Raw genomic sequence first — 15,673 nt, 5'->3', positions numbered from 1 at the left:
CGGAACGACCGGAACATATGGGTCAAATAGTCCTCAACAATTCAACGAAAACATCTATCAGTACTATACGTTTACTAAGTTATTGAAAACTGTCACGTTAAATACACGTAAAAAATTAATGTTAAAACCATATTGTTGAAATTATTTTATGGTAAATATGGTCGTTTGTACATGAAAGTAAGTCAATTACAAGATCACAACAATCCCCACATACAGGTTGCCCATTGTAACTGGGAAACGTCAACGTTGATTAATGTTGGTTGAAAGTTTTTCATTGAAATTTATAGTTGGAACGAAAATGCAGTCAAACGGTGACACGTCTGAGAGGCGATTCGAAGTAGAATGTAAGCTCGAGGCGGAACTGGCCTCTTTGGAAGCTTTGAAAGAAGCACGAGAGCAAAGCAAAAGGTTTACCAATGGTATGGTGGCCATCCTATCATCCTTGGAAGACAGACTAGCTACCCTTCGTCGTACAATACTTCCGGTTTACAATGAAACTGGCAACCTTCAAACACAACAGCACAGTAAGTTCATTTGTCGCGCTTTTCTACATAGTGCACACACAGCATCCTCCAATTGTCAGTAATGTACAAACTGCCTTAATTACTAATGCACAGATGTAGAGAAAACATTGGCAATACTGAATCATGCAATTGGTTACTACGGAGTCTGTCAGGAGGTGGAAGGCTCTGTTCGTGGAGGACCCAGCGGTGTGGGTGGCCTAGATGGTTTCTTGGAATCAATGAATCGCTTGTACGATGCCCAGCGCTACTTTCAAAAGAACAATCCAAGCTCCGTAGAGCTGGAGAACGTGTCGACTCTCTTTGGCACAGGACTGGAATCCCTTTACTCCGAGTTCAATGATATCTTGGCTAGACAGAGCAAGCCAGTGCTACCCATTGTCTTGTTGGACTTGATTGGTTTGGATGAGGATACAAGTAACGAGGATGCGCCACAGTCGCTTTGTCAGTTGCCTGAAAATACACTTGCTGATTTGGTGAAGATATCAGGCTGGCTGGAGGAAAGAGGACACAGGAGGCACACCAAGATTTACGCGACGGTGCGCTCCGCTGTTGTACTGCGCTCCTTGCAGCTGTTGAAGGAACACCAGCGAAGCGCCAGTGGGGGTAGCACTCATGCCGCTAGTCCTATGCCTGTAAGTATTTATTGCACTGTAAATGACATTAGGACGATACATCTCACGAAATCCTTTTTCAGAGGACAAAGTTTGCCCACCGACACTCGCTAAGCGTAGCAGAGGCAGCAGGCCGTCGAGCGTCGCGTCGTCTTCAACTAGTTCTCGAAAAGAAAGCCAGTAAGATGCTGCAGAAGGCCTCGCAGACGACAGGTCTCTCGTTTCCCAGCTCTCGAAAATCTGCAGCGAGTCCAGCTGGCCACCATCATCACGGCAACGACGACGCGGCACCCGTTGACGAGCAGGAGATGGAGAACTACTTGCTGCTCGCAGCTGGACTGCACAAGCTCATGCAAGCCGAGCGCACCCTGATCGGCCGCATATTGCCCGCGACACTTCAGCTGCAGGTGCTCGAGGCTACTGTCAGGGATGCCATGGACCTCGTTGCTCACGACGGTGAAAACATTGCTGCTCGGGCAAAGCGCTGTATCGCTAGAAAGGACTTTACGGCTGTTTTGGTGGTATTCCCGATATTGAAGCACCTGGAGGAATTGAAGCCGGACTTGGAAAGGACGGTGGAGGGCTGTGAATACGCTCTCAGATCCAAGTTTGCCTCTGTCATTCAGACCCTTACGGATACTGTAAGTTTTTTCCCCCTTGCCGCAAGGCAGTGTACATCATTTACTTAACTCGCGTTGCCTTGTGGATTCAGGGTGCTCAAGCACTGGAGTGCTTCGGCGAGAACGTGCGCAACGAGTCGAGTTCTGCATTGCCCAAGGACGGCACTGTAGCGGAGAGCACGAGCAACACACTGATTTTTTTGGAACAGCTGACAGAGTACACGGATACCGTTGGTGCTGTTCTCAAGAGACACAATGAATCTGATTCTTCTGGATCTCTGGATACCAAACAAAACGAACAACAGTGCAGAACCGCCTTGGGCCTCTACATAAGTAAATATATTTTTTTGTTTTTATTACTTAGTGTTACGAGGCAAGTTTTTAAAATAATCGAATAATCATACCGCCAATTGGCCGAATTCATAATGAATCACGACAGACAGTGCCGCGTCGGCAAATTTCACAGAGATACCTATCATTTCATCAATGATTCATCTCTTTGAGCACTCGACCATTTAAATACCTAACGTGTGTGTGACTCAGATGACGTTTTCTCAGTAGCCTTCCCCATTGAATTGAATATACCCGTTCAATTTATGCATTACAGAGCGCGTGTTGGCTCTGCTCAACTTGGCTCTAGTTAGCAAAAGCGACACCTCATACTCGGACCCTTCGTTGCGTGCCCTTTTCCGCCTGAATAATCACAACTACGTGATCAATGCGCTCAGGAGAAGCGCACTCATGGAATTGCTGCTACTGGCTGAACCGAGTGCCGAGCAAACTTACCTCGATCTGCTGGCTCGCGATCGCACGACCTATGTCACTGCAACTTTTGCTAAAGCTCGTGGACATGTCGAGCACAACGATGAGCCAGGTAAATAATGCAAGATTGTTGTGGCGCGATGAAAAATACTTTGATACTTGCGTCTTGGAAATTGCAAATAAACTTGTATGATAATAACAATGACATTTGTACAAAATAGGCTCAAAGGTACTTAAGGAGCGCTTCTCTGGGTTCACTCGAGAGTTTGAGGAAGCGGCCAAGTTTCAGCGTACGTATGCCGTACCGGACGGACAGTTACGCGAGGAACTGCGCAACGAACTGCGCCAGTCTCTTGTGCCGATCTACACGACCTTCTACCACAAATATCGGCATACCTCGTTCTCCAAGAACCCAGCCAAGTACATTAAATTCAGTCCAGAGCAGGTGGCGACTACAATTGATACGTTCTTCGACACGGCTGCCTAAATGCATTGAACTAACAAGGCTTTCTTGTTCAGTGAATCGTGTTAATTTTTTTAATTGTTGCTCAGTTGATAGTTTATTTTTCTTACAGCCTGGAAATTTCGATAGGACGAGAAGATTAGAGTAATGTTGTTTCCATGCAATATTGACACTACCTGTGAGGCTGAGAAACAATACTCACTAAAAAAATCATAATTAAAACTTGATTCTTAGTCACTTTTTGTACATTTTTAAATTTTACACTCATCGAAAACGATTTATGTAAATATGTTCACAGAGTAATTTTAAGTCGGTATAGTGTACAATTTACTAAAAAAAAAAAAAAAAAAAACAAGACTTCATTTTTTAACTTAAAACAACATATTTTATTGATTCCCTGTTAATAAAAAACATGTATGGAACACCCATTTGATAAGCAAATTTAGTTACAATATTAAGCTTTTTTTTCTTGTTATTTTAGTCGGACTGAAACAAGATTAGTTTTATTTGCACGTTCAAAAAACGTGCGAAGAGCAGTGAAAAGTTTTTTTTTAGTTGGAGGCATGTGTAAACTACGCATTATATGTATTTCAGTCCAATCTCAGTTTTCATACACACTTTATTTATTTATTTTTTTTTTATTAATATATTCATATAAAAAACAATCAACATGTTTTTAACCCTTGATACATATTCGATTAGTGGCTTAGCTTAATAAAATTGGTAGCCAATATGAACTTGAGCAATTATATGTACAAAGTTAATGTATTCGCTTTTAGATTGTTCGTCTTATTTTTACCTTGCACTCAAAAAATGTTCCCCTATTTTCCCCCATCCTTTGTTACTGTATATTACTATTTTTTTATTTAATTTATTTTTTTTTCAACAAATACTTGCATGCACTCTCTCCACAGTTACGCTGTTTCTCTGCTCTTCCCGTATTATTTTGTTTTCTTTTCTTTCTATTATTTTCCTCCATTTTAATCATCTTCGCGAGCGTATACATTTGTACACATGTGAGGAAACATTGTGCGTGTTACATTAAAGACAAACAGCGTACAAAGAGTATAGAGCAGAGAAGAGCAGAATTATATATAAGTCCACATTATGACACAATCATTCTCATGCATTTTTAAAATTCATTTTTACGATTCGCGCGCCTTAAGCCTAGTTTAAAAATTACACAGTCAACTTACATAGTCGTCTATTTTTCTTTTATAGCGTAATTGTATAATATATATATATATAATTTTTGTAATAGATAATCATTATTAGTTATTAATATAATCTAATATACTGTACACAATCGCTTTAAATCTTGGCGCTCTTTCTTTTCTAGCTTTTCCTCTTTTCTACATTTCATTATCTGAAAATTTCATTTTCTACACTGGATCGTTTTTATCTCCCCCACTCTCCTCTCACAAAAAAAGAGAGATCAAACTTTTAAATAGTAACAGACAAGTGTAAATTCTGTAGAACCCTTTACCTATAATTTCTTGCACGTCGACTGGAAATACTGAGGTACATCAGCGATGGAAGTCTCTTTTCTTACCCTTTGTTGCGCATTTTTATTATAGATTACTATTACTTATATTTTTAAGTTATTTTCGTTTTATTTCGTGCATTTTTTTGCATGCTTATAGTAATAGTGATACTTTTAATTTTACGATAAAATTCTTGCACGAGTAAACGGTTGTCTGGCAATTTTTGTGCGATTTGACATCTTTTGGTGGTTTAAAGTTAATGCAAGGGATTTGAGAAGTGTTTGCCACGCTGAGTCTATCTTTTAAACAACTGTGACAACGACACCGTGTTATCACCGTTATTATTATAGTCTTCCCAGTGATTTATATTGCGCATAGATACGTAACAAATTTAATATTATAGGATGCAACATTTACGTTTTGGCTTCACCAGTAAAACAGGACAAAGTACGGCGCGAATCGCCTCGTCAAACACTGATTTCAGTCCCTTTTGCGTTAAGGCAGAACATTCCAAATACTTCACTGCTCCGATTTCTTTCGCCATAGTTAAACCCTGAAATCCAAACAAAATGCGATTATCCATTTGGATTGGAATTATAAGTAATAAACAGATAATATAAGTTTTGCAGGATTTTAAAAATAATTTATTACCTGTGGGTAAGTAATAGGAGCAAGCTTTTTGTCCTTTAATCTTTCAATAGTTTCCTTGTCTTCACGCAAATCAAGCTTAGTCCCAACTAATATGATGGGAGTTGAGGGACAGTGATGACGCACCTCTGGATACCATTTGGCTCTTACATTCTCAAAACTAGCTGGATTTACCAGTGAAAAACAAATGAGAAACACATCAGTCTGTGGGTAAGAAAGCGGTCTCAGCCTGTCATAGTCCTCCTGACCAGCTGTATCCCAAAGTCCCAGATTTATGGGCTTTCCATCAACCATGACATTGGCAGAGTAATTGTCAAAGACTGTTGGTATGTACTCCCCAGGGAATGCATTTGTTGTATAACTTATCAGCAAACAAGTTTTACCGACAGCTCTATAAAAAAAAAAAAAAAAAAAACATTATTTGTTAATAAAAGGCACCTTTTTTAGACCTTTAAAATATTTCTAATTTGATGGGTTTTCATGAGACACTTGTATACTCTTGTTATTAAATTAAGATTCATTTCAAAATTATGCTCATTAGTTCTGTTTGCAAAAACTTCACTCTTCCTTTTCGAAAAACAAGTTTATTAAATTTCAAATCAGTATGAATGAGCATTGGTCAAGTTTTTCCAATAAAGTGTTCCTTTTTACTTTACTCCTTAACATTTAACTAAAATCACAGAAGACTTTATCTATATAATTTGATCTATTTTCAATACAAATTAGTTGAATAAAAATAGCATTTTTACTTTCCCACAGAATTCATTTTAAGCGATTGAATTGGAAACAATAAAACACCACTGCTGTAAAGCAATGGTTAGAGAGATAAGTTGGATAAAATAAAAAGTAGTAAGAAGAGTAGTACTACGAAACCAATAAAATTTGTATGACATGATTAACGAAAGTGTCAAGCAAGCATCAAACAGTAACTGGGTAGGTACAATGTAAACGCGTTATTCACCACGCCCATGAGTCGCCCCTCGGGTGTTCGCTCATTAAAACTCATCGAGCTTTCTCTAACTCAAAGAGCAAGTCTTCAAGGAAACTCTTTTCATCAACTCCAGTGTCCATTACTTAGAGGTCCCTAATAATAGCAAACTCCTGGGGGGCGCATCTTACGTTCGTTGGTGTAGAAGTATGTTATCAACGGGGAGAGCAAGAGGAGAGGCCATCATCAGAGAGAACATATATACGAATAAGTAATCGACAAATGAAACCACGCTCTTTCCATCTCGCTTGCTCCCCCATGCACGCGCCTCACACGACGTAAACTGTATAAATCAGGTATAAATATATACACGTCCCCTTGGTGTGTGCACGTATACACATTCTTCCAGAAGCCGAGTTAAGCGTGATGTATCATTTGTCCTCCTTCCGATCTCCGCCACCTCCTGCGGAGCTCGACGCCCGCGTCTGTTAAAACAGCACTCGTGGAGCTCGAAAAAAAATGGACAATCATACAGACAAGAGAGAAAAGGAAGGGTCCAATTTGTACATAGGCGTGAAGAGAAAACGATGAGCCCAGCCAGCCGGATTATATGATTGCTTATTAATAATGTACCTACATACATATAAAAGATATTGCGAATCACAAAACTCACCCGTCGCCAACGACGACGCACTTGATTGCTTGCATGGTGTTTTTTTGTCGACTGTTACAGTACTGTTAGACTCAAAAAGGATACTTGATACTTGCAGAGGCGTGCACGCGAACCAAGCCGCTGTGGAATATGCCCCCGCACTGAACAGTGTTCCACTATATTATTATATGTGTAACTTGGTTGAGCGCGCGAGAGAGGATCAGAGGACGAGAATACGAGATCCTGGACGGCGGACACACTCACGGCCAGCCTCTGTCGCTCTACTGGCTCTCTACTCTACTGATAATGGTACATGGTAGAGGGTAGAGGTAGAGGTACTCTAGTTGAGGTAGTTGTAATTCCCTGATTCCCTTTGACTCACTTGCAACTTGCAAGTAACAGAACAGCTCATACACGCAACGAATGGAGCGAATGACTCGGTGTTAAATGGTACATATATTATACGTGTGTATGTGAGGCTCTGCCCCGGCCCCGGGGTGCGGAGGAAACTTTTATTGCAATACCTAGTTACCTACCTACTTATTGCGGAGGATGAAGGCACTTTTACGGGAAGTAGGAGAGCAATACAGCAAAATACTTAAAATTATTTGAAAGAACAAGAAAGCATACTCATGCAGTGTACTGAAACTGCATATTGTTCGCACAACAGCGAAATATTGGTGCAGATAAGAAAAGAGTCTTTAATCCATAGGGGAAATGCATGTATGACTTTCACTGGCGGTATAAACTCCATTAATACTGGATTTTGGGGTAAAAATGCTTTGTGATTTATTATATTGGGTTGTGTGATAAAATAAGGCTCCAGGTTATTGGATTAAAGAACATTTTTGAATTTCCCGGTGGTTTGGAGCCACTTTTGAGAGCTCTGGGGTGTTTTCCGCAATCGTCACTGGCAAGTAATTTAAGGTTGCGCTCTACGTTACCATCAGGTCGGTAAGTCAACTACCTTGAATTAACTGGCGCTCTGTTCCGAAATCTGGCCCAGTTAAAATAGCAGACGACAGTCAACAGCGATGAAATCTTTGCTTTTTTCTCGACTTTCACGTCGCCTGCTGTTTTAACTGGCCAGATTAAAAGGTCAAGAGTATTGTAATTTTGTAAATATTGTCGATTTTATGAGCCATGTAGGATATGTAGAATATTGATGTAGAAACTTGCCGCAAGTAGCATTAAAAATGTCAACTATTTATTGTCTATGAATGAATTATTTGCGGCTGGTTTATAACTAATAAAGTGACTTTACTGTAGGTAGCAATAATTATTTTGGATCAGCGCCATCTAGCGGTCTTTATTTTTTGGCCAAAAGTGGCTCCTAAAATTCTCAAATAGAGCATTCAGGATTGGAACCATTTAGTCAGTTATAAACCAGCCGCAACTCATGATGAAGCTATAAAATAAAAAAATAACAATACATGTGTTTTAGGCGGCAAGTTAACAATCTATTTTCTACCAAAAAATCGACCTCCTATGTGTTTGTACTTTTAAAGATAAATTTTCAAGCATAAGACAGATTGTTAACTTGCCGCCAAAAACACATGTATTGTTATTTTTTTATTTTATAGCTTCATCATGAGTTGCGGCTGGTTTATAATCGATTAAATGGCTCTAATCCTGAATGCTCTGATTGAGAATTTTGGGAGCCACTTTTGGCCAAATAAAGACCGCTAGATGGCGCTGATCCAAAAAATTATTACTTCTTATGTTAGAGCCATTTAATTAATTATAAACCAGCCGCAACTAATCTTATAGATAGGTAATAAAAAGTTTACATTTTTTTTGCTACTTGCGGCAAGCTTACAATCTATTTTATACCCAAAAGTCGACCTCCAAAAATATAGATATTGATATGGTTTAATAAAATCGACTATATGGCATTACTTAGTAGTAATTACTTTAATTACTACACATAACTTATATCTTACACCGTGCTCTCTTTACCAGAATGATAAAATCAGAGGCTGTAAAGTTACGTATGTAGGTCGTCGTGGTGGTAACGCCGCTTGGGGTGTTTTCCGCAATCGTCTTCACCAGCAAGTAATTTAAATTTGCGCTCTACGTTACCGTCAGGTCGGTAAGTCAACTAACCTTGAATTAATTAATGCTGCAGCATGCGCTCTTCGCTCGAAGTTGACCGCTGGTATGGTAGTTCTCTGCATTAGCCAGAGAGGATGACGTCACACACATCAAAAAAAGTATAGCAGAAAGAAAACTGTCAGAAGTGTTATTAATGAAATCAGAGGGTGTCTGCTCGGTGTTGTTGTTATTCTTATAATAAGTATGTATATATATGAAGTGTATTTTGGATTACTAAAAACGTATACAATATGATATACTTATGAAAATTTAAGCATAAAAGTTTACTAGCTTAAGTTTACGATGATTATTCTCGAGGCTCAAGCGTAAAGGTTAGTTATGTTACTTCTTATGTTTTCGAAAAATAATTTTAAACAAATATGAACCAATGGAGTGCGAGAATCAAACATATTTTACATTGCAGAAAACTAAAATCTTACCATGAAATCAATTTGGCATCAACAAGTTTTTGCTTTGGATGCCAAGTATCATTCCCAAAGAGCCGTAAACACCAACAGCTTGGGTAATTTTTAAAACGCTTCTACTGGCTTGTTTATTTGGATGAAAAAAAGTACACACAGTTGATCGTTTTTAGGAATGATGTATATACGCAGAAGGAGCCAGCTGTTACAAGCTAAACCCTGCAAGGATCCTGAATTGCAAAGACGGTACTTGAAACTTAGATCGGAATTGCTCAGGCGTAGATACGGCACTTGCCTGGATACAGCGAGTTTGCCTTCAGAAAAGAGCTTTGATATCAAAGGCAAAGATAAAACTACCAACAAAAGAACAGCTGAGCGTTTTGCAGGAGTCCATCATGTCTTTGATCATCACTCTGCAGCCATCTCTATGCTCAAATTCGCCAACAATGACAGATCTAGATTCTGCTGTGCCTCAAATGATGGAACAATTTCCATTTGTGAATGTACTCCACCCAAGGTTGTTGCTTTTCTTCAAGGCCATCAAAAGAGTGTTACTGCAATTGACTGGAGTACGAGCAATGATCTATTGGTTTCTTCATCCTTGGACTGTACAGTTAGACTGTGGAAAATTCATCAAGACTCAAAGACAGACTGTTTGAGGATTACTCTGGACCAAAGCAGAGCAGAAGTTCTGTGCTGTGTTTTTGTCCCTACAAACAATAATTTTGTTTTGGCGGGTAACTCCCGGGGGTTACTGCAGACTTTAAATGTCTCAACTGGAAAGTTTACAAAGAATGGAACTTTAAAAATTGGTGGAAGAGTAAGTTTTCTTTTTCTCGCCCAAGTTCAAGCTTTTACCAACAAATTGATGTAAATTAAAAAAAGTAACAAACTTGCAGATCACAGCATTATCTTGCGAAGAAAGTGGTGGATCTATAGTATGGGCAGGTAATGACAGAGGTAACATTATCTCGTTTAGGTTGGAACCATTAGGATTAGGAAAATTAACCAAGTTACGTAGAATGGAAGGAACTGGTGGGACTATAACGAGTCTTTCCTGGCGTCCGTGGTTATCTAAAGACTTTCCGTGGCCAACTCTTTTAGTGAGCAGTGCATGCAATGCCGTGCTTTTGTTTAAGGTAGCCGATGATCAGGGTTATTTAGTCAGTTGGAAAAAATATCCAATCAAACACAGGTACTTAAAACATTTCCAGAACATTATCTTTTAAAGACGATGTAATTGTAACAAACTTATTTTCAGGCAGTATTTTATTCGTTCGACATTTTGTCCGCAAATGGCTCAAATAGCCACGGGCTCAGAAGATGGTACTATATTTTTATTTGACTCTGTAAGAGATGGAAAGGTCATTCTGCAAGGTCACTCATCAGCAACATTATCGCTCAGTTTTAATTATGACGAGTCTCTTTTAGCTTCTGGAGATAAAAACGGTCTTGTTATCTTATGGCGCACCAATCAAGCCTGAATCCTCAAATTAATTTTATACGTTAAAAATGTCTTGTTGTAAATATGAATTGTAAATAATCTATAAATAATATATTTTTCACAGTCCTTCGTGTTCTTCGTATTTTCTGTGTAATCCTCAAATTAATACAGTAACTTGTGCGTTGATAAGTATTTCATTGAAATTTAAAATTTAGCTCAACAATGGATTATAAACATGCCCCTGGAACAACGTTAAATCTGCTTTTCGAATCGCAAACATAAATGGACGGTCAATTTTAAGAAAAACTGGTGGTGGCTCGTCAAAGAACGCTTTGAGCGTAATATCAATAGCTAAAGTTGAACAAAAAAAAAAAAAATTATAAATGCATTAAAAACTTGAAAGTTGCAGCTTTGAAAAAACAGTACCACAATTAACTTACTAGTTATAGCTACAGCCTTGCTACCTTCTTCGTTGACTTCAATGAATGCCTTTTGCTTGACTTGATTTATCTTCAACGGCTCATTGGAAATTCCTTTGAAATTCGCCTGGTCTTCAAAAATCCGTGCCATGTTTAACTGAAATTTTTCAAAAGACCACGTTCACAACATCCCTTGCCAACGAGCATATGATATGTATTTCTTACCGAACTTAGAGACTTTTTTAGCTCTATGTTGCTTTCGATCTTAAATTTCGGCATTGACAAATAAACCAATCGTCGCCGGGCATTCTTGATCGCATTATTGTAATCGAGATTTCCAAGATTACTTTCCACTTCGCTCAGTCCGTCTTTTTCGTCGGGGACAATGATCACCAGTCTCAAATCTTTATTCTGCAAATCATAAACCGTGAATGTTGTTCTCATTCGTTTTGTTACATCGTAATGGTATAAAATATTTTTAAAAAATGTTTACTTGGTAAGGGATCTCAATGAATCGGGCCTTCAAGCTATCGAGTTTTCCATAAGTCAATGTCTCGTTGATGTGCATCATAGGCACAGCTATTTGTTTACCCTCAGCCACGTGAAAGGGTAGATCTACCGTAAACTTGTCATCAAATTTTTTCGCCCATTTTCCTTTGAAGTACAGAGCGTTCATAATGATCATCCGAGTATTTGGGTCAATGTCATCTGCAAAAAAAACAACACTCTACTTGGTCCACTGCCTTTTAACTTGGGGTTTTTTAATTTATTTCCAGAACCATAAAATACTCACCTTCTCGGATAATGTTTGTGATTTTGTGATGAGTTTTCTCGTCCACCCAGCCGTTGATCTTCTTTGCAGCCTGAGCAGGGACACGTGTATCAATGGCCGTAGTTTCAGCCTTGAAGGACGTACTGGTGAGCTTCTTGAACCAGTCATTTATTTGCAAAGTCTTGTCGATGTATATTCCATTGGTCATTTCTAGATCCACCTTTTCGATACTCTGTTCAGGGAAACAAAATAAAGCATCGTCTCCTTATTATTGCGCAATTCGATTATTTCTGGTGGATCGAATACCAACTGTGTGCAATCGCGTACATTCAAATCTTCGACGAGACTCTGGAATCCCGAGAGAGCAAAAGTTCCGTTGGCGGGCAGTTTGAGGGCTTCACGCATCGCCCTGAACGTTGGGCCTCTCGCTCCAAAGGTCGCCATCGAGAGCGCGACGTGGGCGCTTAGCGTCGAGCAGATCAGATTTTCATTTTTCTTTTCAATCGACAAGAGCTAACGGTATTTGAGAAAAAAAAAAAAAAAAAATCAGGTCACGTATTTGTGTGGTACGCGTTATTTATTTTTGTAAAACAACTGGAACAACAACGAATCACCTTGAAAAGATCGCTGCCGAACTTGTCGCTGCTCCTCGACAACACTTCGAGCGCCGTTAAGTCAGTTTTTTTATCATTCACTTCTGCCGCTGACGTTACGCATAAAATGAGCGCCCAGATAAATAATCCTGCAAGAAGCAAAAGTTTTTTTTTTTCCTCGGCTACTGACTTCTTTTAACTCTACCACTTTGGATTATAATTTATTTTTCAAGTCGATTATTGTTACCCGATCACTCGTCTATTTTCAAACATCGTGCACAACCGAGTTGTGGGACAAAAAAATTGTTCAAGTTATATAAAACTCACTCTCGACCTCGTTGAACTTTAGTGAACTGAGATAAAGTGTTTTGGCAGATGTTAGTAGTTCAATAAACGTGGATTAAAGGTCGAAGGTCGAATAGAAAGGATTTTATCAATTTTAATTTATAGTTATTGAACAAATATGCAAATCGAAATAACTTACGGGAATCCATGACGAAGACGACGGTATTCCCGGCCGACGAAAAGAGAAACAAATGAAAGTGGTTCGCTACTTATCTGCCTTTTTATGAGTATTATATCGCCTCCAAGAGCAATAATATCACATTTGTCTCAATGTTTGCTCGTGAAAAATGAAAAAAATTTGATAGCATTTTTTTTTTTATCGAAACGCACACCTTATCTTTTGCACTTCCGCCAGAATTTCGGCAGATTTATCCTGCACTCGAACGTATTTTATTTACCATTTTTTCACAAAACAACGCCACACTCGTACCATACGCGCATAATATATAAATAAAACAACAAAGAAAAAAAAAATAATGACAACCAACAGTATTATTATAATGATAATTTTATTTTCACAAAATAACAAGTGTCGTTCGGACACTAACTAAAAGCTTACACGCAATTTTACGTCCAACGATAAACAAAAAAAAAAAAAAAAAAAAAAAAAAAAAAAAAAAAAAAAAAAACATATACGGCTCCCATGCAATCACTGAACTTGCAAAGTAACTTTTCCTCTTTCCATTTCACAAGTGGGTACTGTTTCAGCTCAACAGTGGATTGTAAACGTGCCCCTGGAAGATGATGGCTCGCGACTTCCGGATCATGAAGTAGAACGGCCTGTCGACGCGGACCACGACCGGCGGCTTGTTCACTTGTTTGCTCGACCTGATGACGGACTCGACGGCTGAAAAGATAAACAAGTGCGTTGATTTCGCGTGGCGCGCGAGAAAAAAAAAAAAAAAAAAAAAAAAAAAAAAGTTAAATGAACGAGGGGCGTACCCGTGGCGGCGGCGGCCACGCTGCCCTGCTCGTCCACTTCGATCACCGCTTTCTGAACGACTTGGCTGACCCGCAACGGATCGTCCGAAATTCCGCTCAAGTTGGGGCTCTCGAACAGCTCGGCCAAACCGATCTGCAAATTTACCAGGGCGTATACATACGTGTATATATGTAGACATTATATTGCGTGGTGCAAGGGGCCCTACCTTGGTCAGCGGCTCCTTGAGGTCGATGGTGCTTTCGAACTTGAACTTTGGCAGGAACAACCTGACCTTGTCCATCGAAGCGTGGTTGGAGAGATCGTAAGAGGCCAACTTTTCCTCGACCGCGTTCAACCCGTCGGCCTCATCGGGCACCACGATCACCATCTCGAAGTCTTGGTTCTGCGACAAAATTCACCGGATCAAGGTCAAGGCGCAATGGCAAAAACACCGATTTATCGGCTAAAGTGGATAGTAGGTCACCTTGTAAGGCAGATGTATGAAAGTGGCCTTCGCATCTTCGAGCCGGCCGTAAAGGTAGTTCGACTGGACCGACATCATGGGCACCTTGATCTCACCAGCGGTGCTCGTGAACGATTCAATTGTTGTCAGCTCCTTGGTGAAGGCCTTTTCCCACTCACCCTTGAAGTACAGGGCGTTCACGAGAATCAAACGCGTGTCACTGGTGATGGCCTCTGCAAAGTATATGACACGGTGTCGTTGGGACGTGTACCTTTTTTTTTTTTTTTTTTTTTTTTTTTTTTTTTTTTTTTTTTTTTTTTTTTTACCACGACGAGTGGTACTCACTTGGCTCGATGAGCTTTTTGATTTTGTCGTGGGTCTTCTCGCTGACCCAATCGTTGATCGTTTTCGCCGAACCGGATGGATCGCTGGTGTCGATGTTGGCCGCCTCGGATTTGAAAATTTCCCTGGTCAACTGCATAAACTGATCCTTTATCTTCAACTTGTTGCTCACGAACATCTTGTTGGCGACGCTCAGAGTGTTGTCGACGTCCTGTTTCATTAACAACGAATGTTTTATAATTGAATTTTCATAAAATCCAGAGCCAAGATAACATATTTACGTTAAAGTCGTTCATGAGTTTTTTTAAGCTCCTGTTGATCACCGACTCGTCGTTGGGCAAACGGAGCGATTGGCGCATTCGGTTGGCCGTTTTACCTTTGGCGCCGCGTTCCAGCATCGACAAAGCGATGAAGCCACTGAGCGGTGAACAAATCAAGTTTTTCCTCTGGGCAGTGCTGGAGATCGCCTGATGGAACATTATTTATTTCAATTTTTCCATACACGAGCATTCAAAAATAGAAATAAAACATTGCAAGACGTTTTTCAATTACCCCGTACAGGTCGAAGCTGAACTCGCTGACGGTACTTCTAGGCGAAGCATCGGGATTCTCGACCAAAATTCCGGCCGATGCGGAAAATACGCACAAGGCTAACGCCACGATCAACGAAACTATATGATGGGGAACAATTAATTTGCGAATTGATGGATGAATGACAATTATGTGATGGTTTTTACAAGAAAACGAAAAAGAAAAAACTTACTTTTTTGACGCATATTGACAGGGTTCCCGGTCGACTGACAAAATAATGAATAACAAGCAACAGATTTTCCTTTTATACCGTAAATATTTGGGAAAAAAAAAAAAAAAAAAAAAAACTGATTACAATGTTTTCGTCACATTTCACGTATTTCTTGATATTTACTTAATGATTTTAATTAGTGATAATGATTAAATGGAAATATCCATTGATACGGCACGAAAAACTCGTCACGCGGCCAAAAACTTTCATGGGCTAGAGATACACTATGTGTATAATCAGATTGGGCGTTCGAGCATGTACACGTACGCGCCGTAACGAACGTTAGGGTTATCGTGGGGCAGTTCGGTTTAAAAACAAGTTTCGCGATTACGGATTTTGTATATTATTATTGTTATTATAGTT

At 39.5% G+C, this 15,673-nt stretch overlaps 4 protein-coding genes across 5 annotated transcripts; 2 read left to right on the top strand and 2 right to left on the bottom strand.

The window, feature by feature from the left end:
* Positions 1-72: 72 nt before the first annotated feature.
* On the top strand, positions 73-3,267 carry Exo70 (exocyst complex component 7). 2 transcript variants are annotated; one of them, XM_014349872.3, is made up of 7 exons: positions 73-177; positions 288-524; positions 618-1,156; positions 1,219-1,776; positions 1,848-2,088; positions 2,363-2,629; positions 2,739-3,267. In XM_014349872.3, the coding sequence occupies exons 2-7, from the start codon at positions 299-301 to the stop codon at positions 3,002-3,004; spliced, it is 2,097 nt and encodes a 698-aa protein (XP_014205358.2). In that variant the 5' UTR covers positions 73-177; positions 288-298; the 3' UTR covers positions 3,005-3,267. The 2 variants fall into 2 exon arrangements, with proteins under 2 accessions (XP_014205358.2, XP_014205359.2); XM_014349873.3 differs by having other exon boundaries at positions 268-524.
* Positions 3,268-3,958: 691 nt separating this feature from the next.
* Positions 3,959-7,178, bottom strand: Rac1 (ras-related protein Rac1). Its single transcript, XM_014349874.2, has 3 exons — positions 6,714-7,178; positions 5,116-5,503; positions 3,959-5,017 (listed from the first exon to the last, which is right to left on the bottom strand). Exons 1-3 carry the CDS (start codon positions 6,746-6,748, stop codon positions 4,862-4,864), a joined length of 579 nt encoding a protein of 192 aa, XP_014205360.1. The 5' UTR covers positions 6,749-7,178; the 3' UTR covers positions 3,959-4,861.
* A 1,676-nt stretch (positions 7,179-8,854) lies between these two features.
* LOC106637162 (WD repeat-containing protein 13) lies at positions 8,855-10,800 on the top strand. Its single transcript, XM_014349842.2, has 5 exons — positions 8,855-9,118; positions 9,211-9,309; positions 9,382-10,028; positions 10,108-10,403; positions 10,470-10,800. The coding sequence occupies exons 2-5, from the start codon at positions 9,228-9,230 to the stop codon at positions 10,690-10,692; spliced, it is 1,248 nt and encodes a 415-aa protein (XP_014205328.2). The 5' UTR covers positions 8,855-9,118; positions 9,211-9,227; the 3' UTR covers positions 10,693-10,800.
* On the bottom strand, positions 10,472-15,284 carry LOC106637052 (uncharacterized). The gene is made up of 16 exons (XM_014349682.3): positions 15,272-15,284; positions 15,061-15,179; positions 14,790-14,975; positions 14,512-14,719; positions 14,188-14,399; positions 13,930-14,106; positions 13,724-13,856; positions 13,491-13,628; positions 12,921-12,986; positions 12,458-12,585; positions 12,171-12,356; positions 11,865-12,075; positions 11,565-11,779; positions 11,297-11,482; positions 11,093-11,228; positions 10,472-11,003 (listed from the first exon to the last, which is right to left on the bottom strand). The coding sequence occupies exons 1-16, from the start codon at positions 15,282-15,284 to the stop codon at positions 10,864-10,866; spliced, it is 2,454 nt and encodes an 817-aa protein (XP_014205168.2). The 3' UTR covers positions 10,472-10,863.
* Positions 15,285-15,673: the final 389 nt, after the last annotated feature.

Source organism: Copidosoma floridanum, unplaced genomic scaffold, assembly GCF_036245765.1.
Source record: "Copidosoma floridanum isolate Cflo_tuat_1 unplaced genomic scaffold, Cflo_Japanese_pri ptg000029l, whole genome shotgun sequence".
In the NCBI taxonomy this organism is placed as follows: Eukaryota; Metazoa; Arthropoda; class Insecta; order Hymenoptera; family Encyrtidae; genus Copidosoma; species Copidosoma floridanum.
This window is presented reverse-complemented; position numbering and strand designations above follow the sequence as displayed.